The sequence below is a fragment of the Ochotona princeps genome, chromosome 6, assembly GCF_030435755.1.
Source record: "Ochotona princeps isolate mOchPri1 chromosome 6, mOchPri1.hap1, whole genome shotgun sequence".
Lineage (NCBI taxonomy): Eukaryota > Metazoa > Chordata > Mammalia > Lagomorpha > Ochotonidae > Ochotona > Ochotona princeps.
Genome location: NC_080837.1, coordinates 72,338,391 through 72,352,642, shown reverse-complemented (window position 1 = coordinate 72,352,642; position 14,252 = coordinate 72,338,391). Strand labels below are relative to the sequence as shown.

General features: G+C 46.6%; 2 protein-coding genes across 2 annotated transcripts in view; both read right to left on the bottom strand.

The window, feature by feature from the left end:
• The window catches only part of PELI2 (pellino E3 ubiquitin protein ligase family member 2), a 97,339-nt gene that overhangs the window by 19,700 nt on the left and 63,387 nt on the right, over window positions 1-14,252 (bottom strand). The gene's annotated exons all lie outside the window — the stretch shown is intronic.
• Window positions 11,955-13,064, bottom strand: LOC105941794 (periphilin-1-like). Its single transcript, XM_036495443.2, has one exon. The coding sequence runs from the start codon at window positions 13,012-13,014 to the stop codon at window positions 12,100-12,102; it is 915 nt and encodes a 304-aa protein (XP_036351336.2). The 5' UTR covers window positions 13,015-13,064; the 3' UTR covers window positions 11,955-12,099.

Below are 14,252 nucleotides of genomic sequence, written 5' to 3'. Positions count from 1 at the left end.
TCTGCCCAGAGCAGGCCGTGCACCTGCCCAGCCCACCCACAGGCTGTTCACAGGAGCTCTGTGTCCTGCCCTGAAATGCAGTGTTCTCTGATGCTGTCCCTGCAGTCAAACTGAGGATCCCAATAAGGTACCTGGGAGAAGAGCTCATGAGGCTGACATGTGGCAGGGTTGAGCCCACCTCTCCACCCCTGTCTCTGTTCCACTTCCACGACCTGTGAAGCAGTCTTCGTGTCTCCTTAGCTTACTTGAGGTGGGCAGTGCCAGGAGGTGAGCTGAATGCTCTAATTGGGAGCCACTGAGCCCGTGTCTCTTGGGTTCCATGGAGAAGAAACTCAAGTCTGAGTGGCCACCAGCCTTGGGAAATACGTCACAGCCCAGCACTCTTCATGGAAGTCCAGTAGGATACCCGTAATCTCCCGTGCTTCAGCAAACTCACTTCCAGGCACTCGGATTACTAATTATAATCTGCAATGTCATCTTTCAGAGTTCACCAAATAATTTAAATAAATAAATGCTGCTAAAAGGATGTGGTAAAATTAGAAAGACAACAACCTCAGTGACCTGTCAGAGCGGTTCTGGTGATGGAATGCAGGGACTTGGAGCCAGGGCATACTGTTGTCGGAACGTTTTCATGGGTTTAAAAGCACTAGTAATGAAACTCTTCGGAAGTAGGTTGAGGTGGGACCAAGGAATTTAACATTTCTTAGTTCAAAACCAACTGCTGAGACTTAGGTGTAAGGCAGAAACACACACATTCGTGGGTAAGCCAGTGAGCTTGCCGGGACTGGCACAGCCTGGGAAGACCCAGGGAGGATGTCCACAGGCCTGAGCATGGGGCACACTGCGGGCTACTACAGGGTGCAAGCTCACAGGGGCACACAACAGCTGTCCCTCGAGGTCACTGGTTTGGCATCTGCCATGCTGTACACCCTGATTGCTCAGGTAGAGGGGACACAACCATGCCCAGCCAGCTCCCGGTGTGGCCCCAGCTCAAGTTCTACCTGCATGCTGGGTGGGAGAACCACAGGGATGCTGAGGGATGCCACAGGCTCCAATGCAAGCAGACTCAGACATAAGCACATGGCACACCAGGCAGGGATGAATCCCAACCACGTCTGCATCTATCTCCACCCGGGTTCCTCAGCATCCAGGAAAACCAGTACCAGCGTCACAGACTCCACAGCCCGGTGCACTCCTGCCTCTGCTGGCAGCCCTATGCCAAGGGCACCACTGTGAGACACAGCATGCTTGCCTCAGTCCCAGGGGTCTGCAGCCCATGCTGCTTGGCTTTAAATATACACTAGATATTGATCGTATTCACTAGTGATAGCCCTGGTAGGACAAATACATTTTTTTCCAGAACTAATAACGGTTATGTCAAGATGACAAGTATAATTAGGCAATAAATCCGCCATAAGTCTGGTTCAAACTGCTACTGGGAAGACGAGGTCCCTGGCATTCTTGTCAATGTGTGAATTAAAATATGGCCACGGGTTATTTCTAAACAGAAGAGGTGACTAAAGGAAGTCACGATTTATGTTGCATGGATTCACTCCACTTTTCCAAGGACCTATATTCCAAATGAGTGCCCGAACTGCAGCTATGACCAGCAAGCCACAAAGAACTAACCCGGATTCCACCCGAACCAATACAACTTCTATTTCCAAGCAAGTCCAAAAGATAAGCCTACTTTAGAAGTCATACTTTGAACTTGGCAGCGGGCCACTCCTGTATCTATCCTAGATTGGCTTCCGGAATGGTTTGGCAATCCTTGGCAGAGAAGATACCGTGTGAACCATCCAGACAGGGCGAGGGCAGGTGGGTCAAGGCCATGAAACTGGCAGGCAAACTAAACACAGGGAGAGAACATTTGAGGGGCCCACTTCTAATGAGGCTGACTCCTGCTTGCAGGGAAGCTGGAATTTGGGTGGCAGGTGGGACGATCTGAAGTGGGATAGTTTAAGGGTGCGGCTGGAAAGCTGGAAAAGACCCTGTTCTTTGAGTCATGGAGCTCTGTCCAGGAATGCTACCCCTTTCAGTTCCACCTGTCTTAAGCCAACCTTCCATTTGAGCAGTTAATCATGATGGTACAGACCAGGCAAAAGATCTACTCCAGGGCCTGCTGGCCGTGGGACCCTGGGAAGCATACCTAAGGATTCTGTGCCTTGGTGCTGTCACCTGCACAAGTGTCGGGCTTGTCCTTAGGAAGGTCATGGCTGACTAGGATATTTCAGCAACTTCTGCATCTACCCAGTTTGACACACAATACTAAACATGTACTTTCCAGTTTTGGGGGGGGGGGTTATTAATGTTATGTTTTGGAACCTTTAAGTTAACCTAGAGTGCAATCTCCTGTTGGAAGGTTTTGGTCTCATGTCTTAGGGGAGACAGAGGGGGAGGTGCAGTTTTCCCACATAGGAATGCTGTGAGTCAGGTCCATGTCTACAGACGTAAACACGCTCACAATGCCAGCCACACTGTGCTGGTTACCATAAATAATGGCCTATTTTTAAGCATGACTTCCAAAGTTCTTCTTTTGGTCTCAGTTCAGAAAGGGCACATTCTAATGCGGACCCTGCAGACACATCTCCTCACACAGACTCTTTGTGGAAGCTCCCAACACAGCAAGAGAAGATGAGGAAGAGGCAAGGCCCAAATGTCCTATCCCACAGGGCAGTGCAGCGCTCTGGGCAACATGCATCTGGACATGCACAGCAGGCCTCAGAACTGCCAGCTACCAGCGAGGACAGGGGGTGGGGGACACTCTTATGCAGTAAAGGGTGGAGAATGTGCCCCCTAGCCCCCAGCAAACTCATTCTCTGAAATTCCCATGTGTCTGCTTTTGAGCATTTTATGGGTTCTACGCATGAGCAAGAAATGAGAAAAAACAAAGATGGGACATTCTTGTGACATGCCAAGTGTTTTGATGAAAATTAAAACAACAATGGGATTTCTCACGGTTATGTGCCTTAAAACCAAGGGGCTGGGTGGGTGGTGCTGGGGGAAGGCGGGCAAGGTGGGAGAGCGAGAGGCAGAGAGCGGAGACAGTGAGAGTATGTGTGACCAAAGCCTCACGTCAGAACAGAGGCTGGCAAACGTTACAGGAAGATGTTTAATGAATCTATCTGCTGTGACACCCCATTTTCTTCTCTAATATCCAAATACTGGCAATATATATGAGCTCCTGATTCCAGGAAGGCAAGTTTGTTGCGAGAGTGAACCCTAATAAATAGAAGCTACAAATTTAAAAAGAATCTTGTAAATCAGTCAGTTGAAAATGAATAATTGTCTTTGTCTATTGTTCTAATAATGCATTTACTGGATGAAACAAGAAATATCTAGTTTCCAAAGGGCAGTGGGGCCCAAGGATACAGGCATCTCCAGCATTCTGTATGTTCCAGTGAATTGGGAGTAACCACAAGTTCCAGTGTGTTGGCATGGGCAGGCAAACCTCCAGATGCTATAAACTAAACTTGACATAAATAGATTTTATATGAAGATACACATAGACCTCCATATAATTATTTTAATATGGGGGCCAGTTTTTCAGCTGTCAAAACAATCCCTTAACTACTGAGCAACCAAAGACTGAAACTTGTACCAAATAAAACAAAATGCAGAGTGCCACTTAGTTATGGTGATAAAAGCAGAAAGTCCTCAGGCAGCAGACATTGGGGAGGTGGGGCTCAGTCTTCCCTCTCTGAACTTGGGCTTTATTTTTTAAGACTTAGGCAACATTTCAACGTTGTTCCTCCCCTGCAGGATCTCACTTTTCTTTCTGGAATATCACCAAGTTAATAAGTCCACATCCCAGCTATGCAGAGAGACAGGAAAGCACAGGTCCTCAGAAGATGTCACACACCTTGACAGCAGGTGTTTCCAGACGTTGAGTTGGCTGGAATCCCATGAACAAGGATCCTAATACACCAAATTCTGAGTAAGAAAACGGCTGCCCTTCCTTTCATCAGCGTTGTTGGTGAAAGCGCGGGTGTACTGGATGGCACTCCTCAACCTCATTAGACAAGGTTTCATATCACCTGTGTCTGTCCCTGAGCCACATTCTGAACCCACCTCATAATCTGTGGGGATGTTATAATGGCCAGGAAACGTTGGAAAGCTCACCATGACGTATGTCAGTTGCCCACAGTACAGCGTGAGCCCACGTTTTAACAGTCTATCACTGGGCCTGGCAGCGTGGCCTAGCGGCTAAAGTCCTCGCCTTGAACGCCCCGGGATCCCATATGGGCGCCGGTTCTAATCCCGGCAGCTCCACTTCCCATCCAGCTCCCTGCTTGTGGCCTGGGAAAGCAGTCGAGGACGGCCCAAAGCATTGGGACCCTGCACCCGCGTGGGAGACCTGGAAGAGGTTCCAGGTTCCCGGTTTCGGATCGGCGCGCATCGGCCCGTTGTGGCTCACTTGGGGAGTGAAACATCGGATGGAAGATCTTCCTCTCTGTCTCTCCTCCTCTCTGTATATCCGGCTTTCCAATAATAATAAATCTTTAAAAAAAAAAAAACAGTCTATCACTGTGCTTGCTTTAGCTTTCACAATCTCAGACATGTTAGCACCTCATTTTATGGGGTGCTCTCAGTTCTGGATCAACTGGTTGGGCAGACAGCATAGCAAAACTGCTAATAAAGTAGTTTCTGTATGAAATATCAACTATTACCACTGAAGAGTCGATTCCTTCAGATTTCAGGCTTCATCACAGAGTTGCTATTGCTACATTTTTGTGTATCCCTCTAGGGAAAGTTCTGTGCAGACACTAGCAAATTATATATATACAAGAAACAATAGTGTACTTCATATAGTCTTCTGGTCTCTGCTTCCTTCATTGCATGACAGCTTGCAGAATGGTGAATGCCATCACTCTCTCTTCTTAAATATCAAATGTGGCTTGAATTATTTAATATCTATCCCTTTTTGGTACACGTTAAATTAAAAGATCTTACAACTAATGTTGTAATAAATATTAAAGTACTGGTTTTCCATATAGGAAGATACATCTGCAGGAAAAATTTCTAGAAATAAAATGTGTGGACCAAATAGGTTATTGTTTATGTATTTTTAATATTAAAAACTATTGTCAAACTATTTCTTACGGAAGTTACACTACATCCTTACCAGAAGAATAGGTGACCATGTTTTCCTCACTTTTACCAACACAGAAAATGACTGCCATGATGTCTACCTTCTAAAACATGAAAATGATATTATTGTACTGTGTTTCTATTAGAACAAATATAAATATTTAAGATATTTTTATAGAGTAATGTTTAAATTCTAAAATTTAAAAATAAAGTTCCACATTTCTAGAACCAGAAATTTTTAAGTTACTTTTTTTATAACATGAAGTTAAATAACACACTACTGAATGACCAATGTGTCAATGAAAACTTTGCTGAAGCAAATGATGCAACTGTGTGACCTATGAGTCAGTGAGGAAATTAGTAAGAAAAACACTTTTTTTAATGAATTAGAATAAAAACAAAAATATCAAAACCCCTGAGATGTAGCAAAAACAGTATTGAGAGGACTACTGATCTTGTAACTTGCATGAAGGCTGTCTTATATCAGAGAGAACAAATGATATTTGTCCTTTTGAGATTGACTTGTTTCACTGAACCATCTGGTTGCAAATGGTAGAATTGCATTCCTTTTGATGGCTGAGTAATATTCCATGGAGTAGATATACCACAGTTTCCTTATCCATTCCTCTTTGGACGAACATCTGGGTTATTTCCACGTCTTTGCTATTGCAGATTGTGCTGCTGTAAATACAGGGTTGCAGATCTCTTTCTCATATGCAGATTTAATTTCTTTTAGATATATTCCCAAAAGTGGGATACCTGGGTCATATGGCAGATAACCATTTGAATTTGTTCTTTTGAAACATGTCTGTTCATTTCCTTTACGCATTTCTTTACAGAGTTGTTTGTTTGGCTGTCAGTGAATTTCTGAAGTTCTTTGTAAATCTCTGTTGTTGATTTTGTTTTGTGGCTTTTCATTTAAGGGGATGTATAGTAACTGTGTAGTAGAGACTGTCACATATGGATGTGGAAATACAATGCAGTGTGCATCTCTACTTACAAATCAAAGATGGACTCCCAATGAAACTGCTGAATATACCTTGACAATAGGATGCTGGACTCTCTGCCATTGTCCATGCCTACAATGTCAGATATCCTCAAATACCAGAATGATGGACTTTTGACTGATTGTGAAGGACTATACTATTGTAATGATATGGGGGAAAGCAGTGGTGGGGAGCTAGGTAAGGGGTTTGGGGAGGGGGTAAAGGAAATCCTGGAGCTTATGGAACTGTATCATGGAACAAAAATCAATGAATAAATAAATGTCAACTTTCAATGGGCTAAGCTATTGTCTGTGATGCTACCATTGTGGGGAGAGGTGTGCTAGATCCGCCTCCACGCATATGAAAGGCCTTGACAAGATGGCGGCTGGCCCAGGGCTAGGAGGCGGGGTTGGTTCTGCCAGTAGGCAAACAGGAAGTCACAGGGATAGGCTGATGCCCTCGCTGCGATTATGTCATTGCTACTGGCCTATCAGGTAGCACCCAGTGGACCTACAGGGAGAAGTGATTGGTGGGGAGTGATATATAAGCAGCCTGTTTTCAGCAATAAAGGTTCGGGTTGCGGTTGAGGTTACGGTTCCTGTTTTTCTAGACCCTCGAGAGTGTGCCTCGTTATTCAGTGTCGCTGCAGGTCGGTGACATACCATCTCTTGTAAGTGCCAGTTCTAGTCCTAGCTGCTCCATTTCTGATCTCGCTCCCTGCTAATGTGCTTGGGAAAGCAGCAGAGAACAGTCCAAGTGTCTGGGTCCCTGGAAGACCTGAATGAAGCTCCTGGCCTCTGGCTTGGCCTAGCCCAGCACTGGTTGTTGAAGCCATACAGGGAGATAACTATCAAGTAAAAGAGCTCTCTTTTTCAAATAACAATTTATTTTAAAGAATTACCTTCTCCCATCTTTTTTTTTTTTTTTTTTTTGCTATGAATGGTTTTTAACCCTTGGTCATCATTCTTTTATGTTCTATTCTTTGCCTTACTGATTTGTAGGTACTCCTTAAATTTGAAGAGATTACTCTCATTGTCTGATCTGAATGGCAAATTCTCCCATTTATTTGCACCTTAACTTAGGATGGAGTCTCCTCTTCCCCCATACAGATTCTTCAGATGTTTATCTATAATTCATATTATGATTTGTATATAATTTCATAACCAGAAAAGGATTTCCCAACTCTGAGATTAAGCATCTCACAAGGCCACTAATTCAGCTGCTTTTCCATCTTTTCCATAGCTCGTCACACCCTACAGAAGTTTGTTATTCTGTGTGCATTTCCCCTTGCTTTTTCCTGTGCTCTGTCTTGTTAACTCACTAACACTGAGCTCTGGTCAACAGTGCTTCGACTGAACAAGGTTACTTAACAATGCATGTCTTTGTGGTCACATGGCCACCCACCTGCTTCTAGGGAACAACAGGTGACTCTTCAACACCGCTTGCAGGCCATTTCAATCAGAAATCACCAGGTGGGAATAAACACAGAAATGAGAAAAGGCTGGCACTAAAAGAACCATGCAAAGAATGACAGCTCATAGTAAGGGCCCTGGGTCCCTGCAGGGCATGGGGTCCAGTTACTTAAGTGTGCTGTGGCTCACTCTGCAAGTGTCCACAGAAGCGAGTCCTGGGTACTAATTTTGGGAATACAAATACATTTTAATAAGGATGTGAGTTTGTAAAGGAGCCAAGAATGAGGAGGCGCTAATGCATTTCACACTTTACAAGTCATTTAGGTAAATGGATTTTTTTTAAAAAAGAAAATTCTATTTCTAAGCTACTGTTGTCTTTTACACTATAGCTTAGTTTCTTTGCCTTTCCTTAGGCATTTTCTATGATCACTTAGGTCACTTAGAGTGTTTTTCTATTCCTGTGCTTTGTTAGGCATCTGACTCTTAAAGTGTGGTGAGAGACCTCAACTTTCTAACAAGAACAAAAATAAGTAAGAATATTTTCATTCTTGCTCTACCATCCTCCTGTGCCCACTTTTCATTCTGTTTACCCTGTTCTTGCTGTTTGCTTTTAGATTTTTAAACATAAGGGTACTTGAAAAAGTTGATGGAAAATGGCACTCAAAAACAACTTCAGTTTGGTGCAAAATTTTTTGCAATCCATGCACAGTTTTTTCCTAGTGCCCATTTTCCACTTTTTGAAGACTCCTCATGTATTTATGCATTTCTATTTTAAGTGATCATTTCTGTCTCCCAGCCATAACATTTGAGGGTACGAGCGTGCTTACATTACCACTCTTTCCCAGCCCACCTGCTAGCAGTGCTATTATTTCCACAGGCAGAAATACAGAATTACAGCAGCTACATTCTACTCCGCAGCAATCATGTTCTGCTTGTTCTACTCTGACAGACAGTGGAATTCAGGGCTTAAATGACACTCCCTTTGACAAGGGTTCTCCATGTCCTTCTCTTTTGTCTCAAATGTGTTTTCACGTAAGGGCTCAGAACAATTCTATCTCCTCAATTGTTAAGAGTCTGTATTCTGCATATCCAGCAGTATTTTCTTATTGGCTGCACAGATAAAACTCACTGGCGCAATGGCAGTGAGTTAATCCTCTGCCTGCAGTGCAGGCACTTCCCCTCCCCAGCTCATGTCCTGGCTGTTCCACTTCCCATTCAGTTCCCTGCTATGGCCTGGGAAAGCAGGGAAGATAGCCCAAGGCCTTGGGGCATGGAGGAAGTTCCAGACCCCTGGCTTCAGACTGGCCCACCTGTGGCCACTGTGGCCATTTGGGGGAATGAATCGATGTCTAGAAGATTCCTCTCTGCTGTCTCCCTCTCTCTGTAGTTCTGCTTTTCAAACAAAAAGAAACAATTTTTAGCCTGGCATTGTGGTATAGCTGGTTAAACCACCTCCTGAAACGTTAGCACTCCTGGTCATGTCCTAGCGGTTCCACTTCATGCATGTACGGTTAACTTTCGGGTTACGCAAGGCACGGCTAAGATGCTGGCTTCGCCGGATTTCATTCCAGGTCCTCAACTTGTTCCAGCACACGCTGAACATGGCCTGGATCTGTTTCCTCTCACAGAGCTTGCTTTCCGGCCTTGCCAGGCAAGTGCAAAGCAGACTTTGATCTGGGGATAATTCAGCCTGGAGACTTGGGAGCTACGCTTCTGGGGGCTCCCCTCTGTACCCAGGGAACATGAGGCTTTCTGTGTTGCAGGTCCAGCAAGACTGCAGCCAGCCGGCCATCACCTTCCAGCTTTCCAAGGGTTCCTCTCGTGTCTCTGGAGGTCCACGTCCCACACAGGCAGCGCTGGTGCTTCAAGGGGAGGATTAGTCAATTGAGCCATTGTGCTCAGTCCAGGAAGGACTTTTCACCTTCTATTTTACTCTCCAAATGCCTGGAACTTTAGAGCTAGGCCAAGCTGATACTCCTGAAGCCAGAAGCTGGGAATTCCATCCAGGTCTCCTATGTGATGGCAGGGATTCAAACACGTGGGCCACCCTCTACGGCCTCCCAGGATATGCACTGTCAGGAAGCTGGGCCACAAATGGCAGTGGGACTCGAACTCAGGCCCTCTGTTACAGAATGTGTGTACCCGAATAAGTGATTTAAGCATCAAATGCCTGCCCCTACCTTTACACAATCACTCCTCATTTTATGTCTAAGAAAAATTCACAGAATATCACACTGATCCAGACAACAGTACCCAATGCACACTAGGGAATTTAACTGTCACGGGCACTGACTTTCGGAGTGGAGCTTGAGCAACTTGTCCTGACACGGCTTTGGGCTTCCCACTATTACCGGGCCAACGTTTCTAACCTAACACTCCCTTCACTTAAGCACTTCATGGCTATTCCCCAAACACTGCAGGTGCCACAACTTGGGTTTGGGACTTGGTTAGTCATTCCCCTTTCTCGGGCCCATGGCACAGATGGAAGCCCACACTCCCATGCCTGGCATTCACCTCTCCTGGCATCCCACACTGGTCTCAACTTCCAGCATGGCTATGTGCCTGTCTTCTGCCCCTTGGGTCTCTCAGCCTCGCCTCACTGCTCTGCCTGGATGGCCCTTGTCACATCTGCCCTCAACAAAAAGCTTGGCCCTCACTGAGGCCACTTCATGTGGGCAGCTTCCTAGGACTGTCCCAAAGGTCACAATCACGCCTTCTCCTTTCTGGGCGGTCTGAACATTTCTCTGTGCTCCAACTCTCCCCACTGCAACACGGGCTTATGGTGAAGACCTGCACTCAGAGTTCTCACAAAGTTCAAGTGAGGTAATGGATGTGGTTGTTCTAATCTGAAAAAGTCGAAGAATAAATATAAATGTGCACCAAATGCAAAATTCTCATTATTTACTATGCTTGGGGAAGCTAGATATCTGGTTGGTTCACATGACATGCTCATTGCAAAAGAAAAGCTAGCAGAATAGACACTGAACATCATTTTTGTACTCTATTTCACATGCATGCAGCGACTTTCGGTTGTTTAGATCAGCCCAACACTCTGAAAATACATTTTAACTCATTACATTCAATGCAATCTTGCTAAGGAACTGCCAAGTAGAGTGTCAGTGTTGGTGCCAGTTACATGGAAGCTAGCCTAATGGAATCAAAATAGTGCTCACACTTCTCTGTTCTTTCCTCCTTGGCCATGAAACGGAAGGCACTTTCAGATGGTTTTCAGATATGTCCCATAGTATGGACATCTGCCGTTTATACTGCAAATTTCCCCAAATAGACAGTGGCATGCTATCCTACCAGACTGGGCAATGGAGACAACCACCGAGATGGCTAGTTTCTTTACAAGACTCCATGAAGGCCTGTGACAATGTCTGTCCTGACATGGTGCTACAAGAACAGTCAGGAGAGCATACCTGTAGGAGACTGACACCTGGGTACCTGGCAACCCCTGGAAGATGGAGTTCAACCCCACAGGAGCTCCCAGAGGCAACTGCAGAGTCCTGTCCCAAAGTGCTCACTGCTCGTTTTGTGGGTATTGATGGGGACCAGTTTCACAAGAAGAGAAATCCAACTTGGGTCCAAAGAAATCACTTGTACAAGGGTTATAGGTGTTGACAATGACGCCATGGTGTCAACCACAGGACAAGTTATAGCAGGCCCCAGGTCCCACTCGATCCCCGAGTCACAGAGCCAGCAGGTGTGGGGCGGAGAGGTCATTCCCACCTGTTGAGAGTGAACACGCTCCTTCCTCTTGGCTCCATCATGCAGATCTGTTCGACGACCAGAAGTCATGGGAGCGCTACAGGTGAAAAAGCCTAGAAGTTTAGTAAAAGGATTGGGATGCTGATGAATGAAACTTCCTGGCTACTCTCATTCTCACAGATGAGCAAACAGGTCCTCAACGAAAACGTGATGTCTGCCCACCACACTTGACAAGCAATAATGTCCCATCTCTCCCACCTCTAAGGCAGGTGTCCCACACTTTGGCCAACTACGAATTCAATAAGCCTGTGATACACACACTGAGGATCTGCTGCGATCAATAATTTTCTGTTTCAAATATCTAGAATAAAGAAACCACCTGCAGAAGGCTCACAGGTGTTCACCTGTAAGAACACTTTTTCTTTTTTTTTTTTTTTTTTTGATATTTCAAGCATATTTAATGTTCAGCAATTCCCAACTTTAAACCCGAGGCCACCCCCTGAGGGGGCTGCTGGACACCGAGTACTCCCATGCCCCATGTGGCCCATTTATCAGGACACTAAACTCGAACACAGATGAAATGGAATGTCTGGCCCTGGGCCTCACAACCTTGCTGCCAGACAGAAACTCCCACAGGAAGGACACACGGGGGAGGCCAGCACGTGGCTCTCGGGCAGGAACAATCAGCTGTCCCACGGCCCCTGTGGGGGGAGTGCACACAGCACTCTGAGGGCAGACGGTTCTACCCGAGAGCGGCTGCAGGAGCTTTATTTGACATGGAGAGGTGGTCACCTACCACAAAGGACATCTCTTCACCGCAAAACTTCCATCTATGAAGAATTTACACAGCCCAGGGTTCAGGGCATCTAGAAACACTTTCCTGCTGAGCGAGGACCCTCCTAGAGCGGCTCTCCGAGCCCAGGAGTGGCAGTGTCATATTCGGCAATGAAGCGTTTCAGCTCCCCCACACAGCGCTCACCCAGTTCGTGTAAGTTCTGCCGCAGGGCAGGCTGGATGGACTTGGCCAAGGAAGGGTCCTTCTCCACCAGCATATTCACAACCATCCTGAACGTTTCACAGTCTTGCCGGTAAACCTGCTCAATCTCTTTGGTTTTCATCTCTATTGCTTTAGAACGAGTGCTGAGCTGGCTGTCTTCCACGCCTTCGGGTGCACTGGATTCAGGTTCCTCGGGCTGCTCAGTGAACAATGGTCCCGTGGGTTCCACCTTTGATGAAGGAACCACTGAAGAACTCGATGGCGAAGTATCTCGTGAGGTTTTCAAAGACTGGGCAGGTCTCTCTTTACTTCGATGCTGGGACTGGTGGAATGAGTAAGTTTTGCTTCTTTCCGGAGAGTAGCTTCTGTTGCTGACGCTGGAGCCGGACCTGCTGTGCGGAGAGTCCTTGCGGCCCACGGGAGAATCGCGGAGAAAAGGAGCGTCTCTTTTATGAGGAGACCGATCTCTCCTGTAATGGGAAGAGTGGAAGCTTTTTCTTCTAAAGCCATCTCTCATGTCCCTGTACTCAGGCTGTCGGCTTCCAGAATGCTCCTCTCTAGTCCACCTGTAGGCAGAGTCATCTCCTCTGTGAGGCGGACCACTTCTTCGATCAGAACAACTGTGGTCCTCATCACATTGTCGGTAATCAACATGACCGTAATATCTACTGTGGCTTCCTCCACCCGGTCTGTCTAGCAGTGGTGGTTTCTTTGGCACAATATTAACTACTCTATGGTAGCCATCAGCAGGGTGCCTGCGCGGAGGCACTCGTTCTCTTGCAGGTCGCTCATAGCTGTAGCGCCCTTCAGACCACATCTCACCTCCTGTGGCAGCCACGACTCGGCCGCGGGAAACGAGGTGCCACCGACCAGCCGCCGCCGCCGCAGCAGCCACTTCCGGCGCGCGCCGTGACGTCACCGGCCAAGAACACTTTTTCAATGACACTTTTAATAGCACACCAACTTGAGTCCATATCTAAGCTGGCTCATCTGACCTATTTTAGCCTGCACGTTGTATTGTAGAGACTGGGGGGAGGGGTGGGGGAGGAACTCCTGCTTTTCTTAGTTCTAGGAGGGACTGCAAAAATCTGCTCCATGCAAGATTCAGGCGATCTAACTCTACTCCTAAATTTTAACCCTAGCCCTGAACCTAACCACCACCTTAACCCTAAACCTAACCCTAACCCCTTACCCTAACATCACCTCACCCCTAACCTAAACAAGCATCAAAGGCTTATCTCAGCATCCTAAGTCATTCCTAGGAGCTGGGAGGCACAGACTTCCATCTAGGAGAAAGGAATGAGGTTTTTCATTCACTCACTGTGTTCATTTACCTTGGTTTCTGCTGATGCCCATCTATGGATGTTTTCTGGTTGAAAACCAGCACATACTAGCCCACAGTTGTATCAGTCAGTTGTATACTGATACAAGCCAGTCAGTTGTATCAGTACCCAGTTTTAACAATTCCCAGTCTCTTATCTCTGCCACTGACCAGGAAAAGCAAATCAGCTGGAGAAGCTAAAACGATGTACGCCGTATGCCACTGCACTAAATCAACGGGCACCACAGACATCAGAGTGTGGAGGAAATCACTTGATTTCACACCTTGTTTCAAAAGCCTCTCAAGCCAGTGAAATTCCAGCAGAGCCTTTCTCCTCCCAGCCTAGTGGAAAGGTTGCATCCAGGGGTGGGACTCAAGAAGTAAAGAGGAGAGCAGTATGGGCAGAGGGCATCTTCCTGCCTCCCAGTGCCGGCTGGCAGTCTCGCCCAGGACCTTCTCGTGGCCATCAGGGCCCACAAATCAAGCAAGGAAACCAACAACACTGCTGTTCCTCGCACATGCTGTCAGGCACCTGTAAGGGCAGATCCCACATTCAGTAAAGGGGAGTGACACTCGCCCTTCTGTGCTGTGGCCGCTGGCATAGTGTGATGTGGGGCGAAGGCCAGTAGGTTTGGTTCTGTAGCAAGCTAACTCCTCTGGGAGAAAGCTGCTGGAGGTGTGGAGGCTGCGGCTGTGGCCATATCCCCACACCTGCTTCTGCTACAGTGACGCTG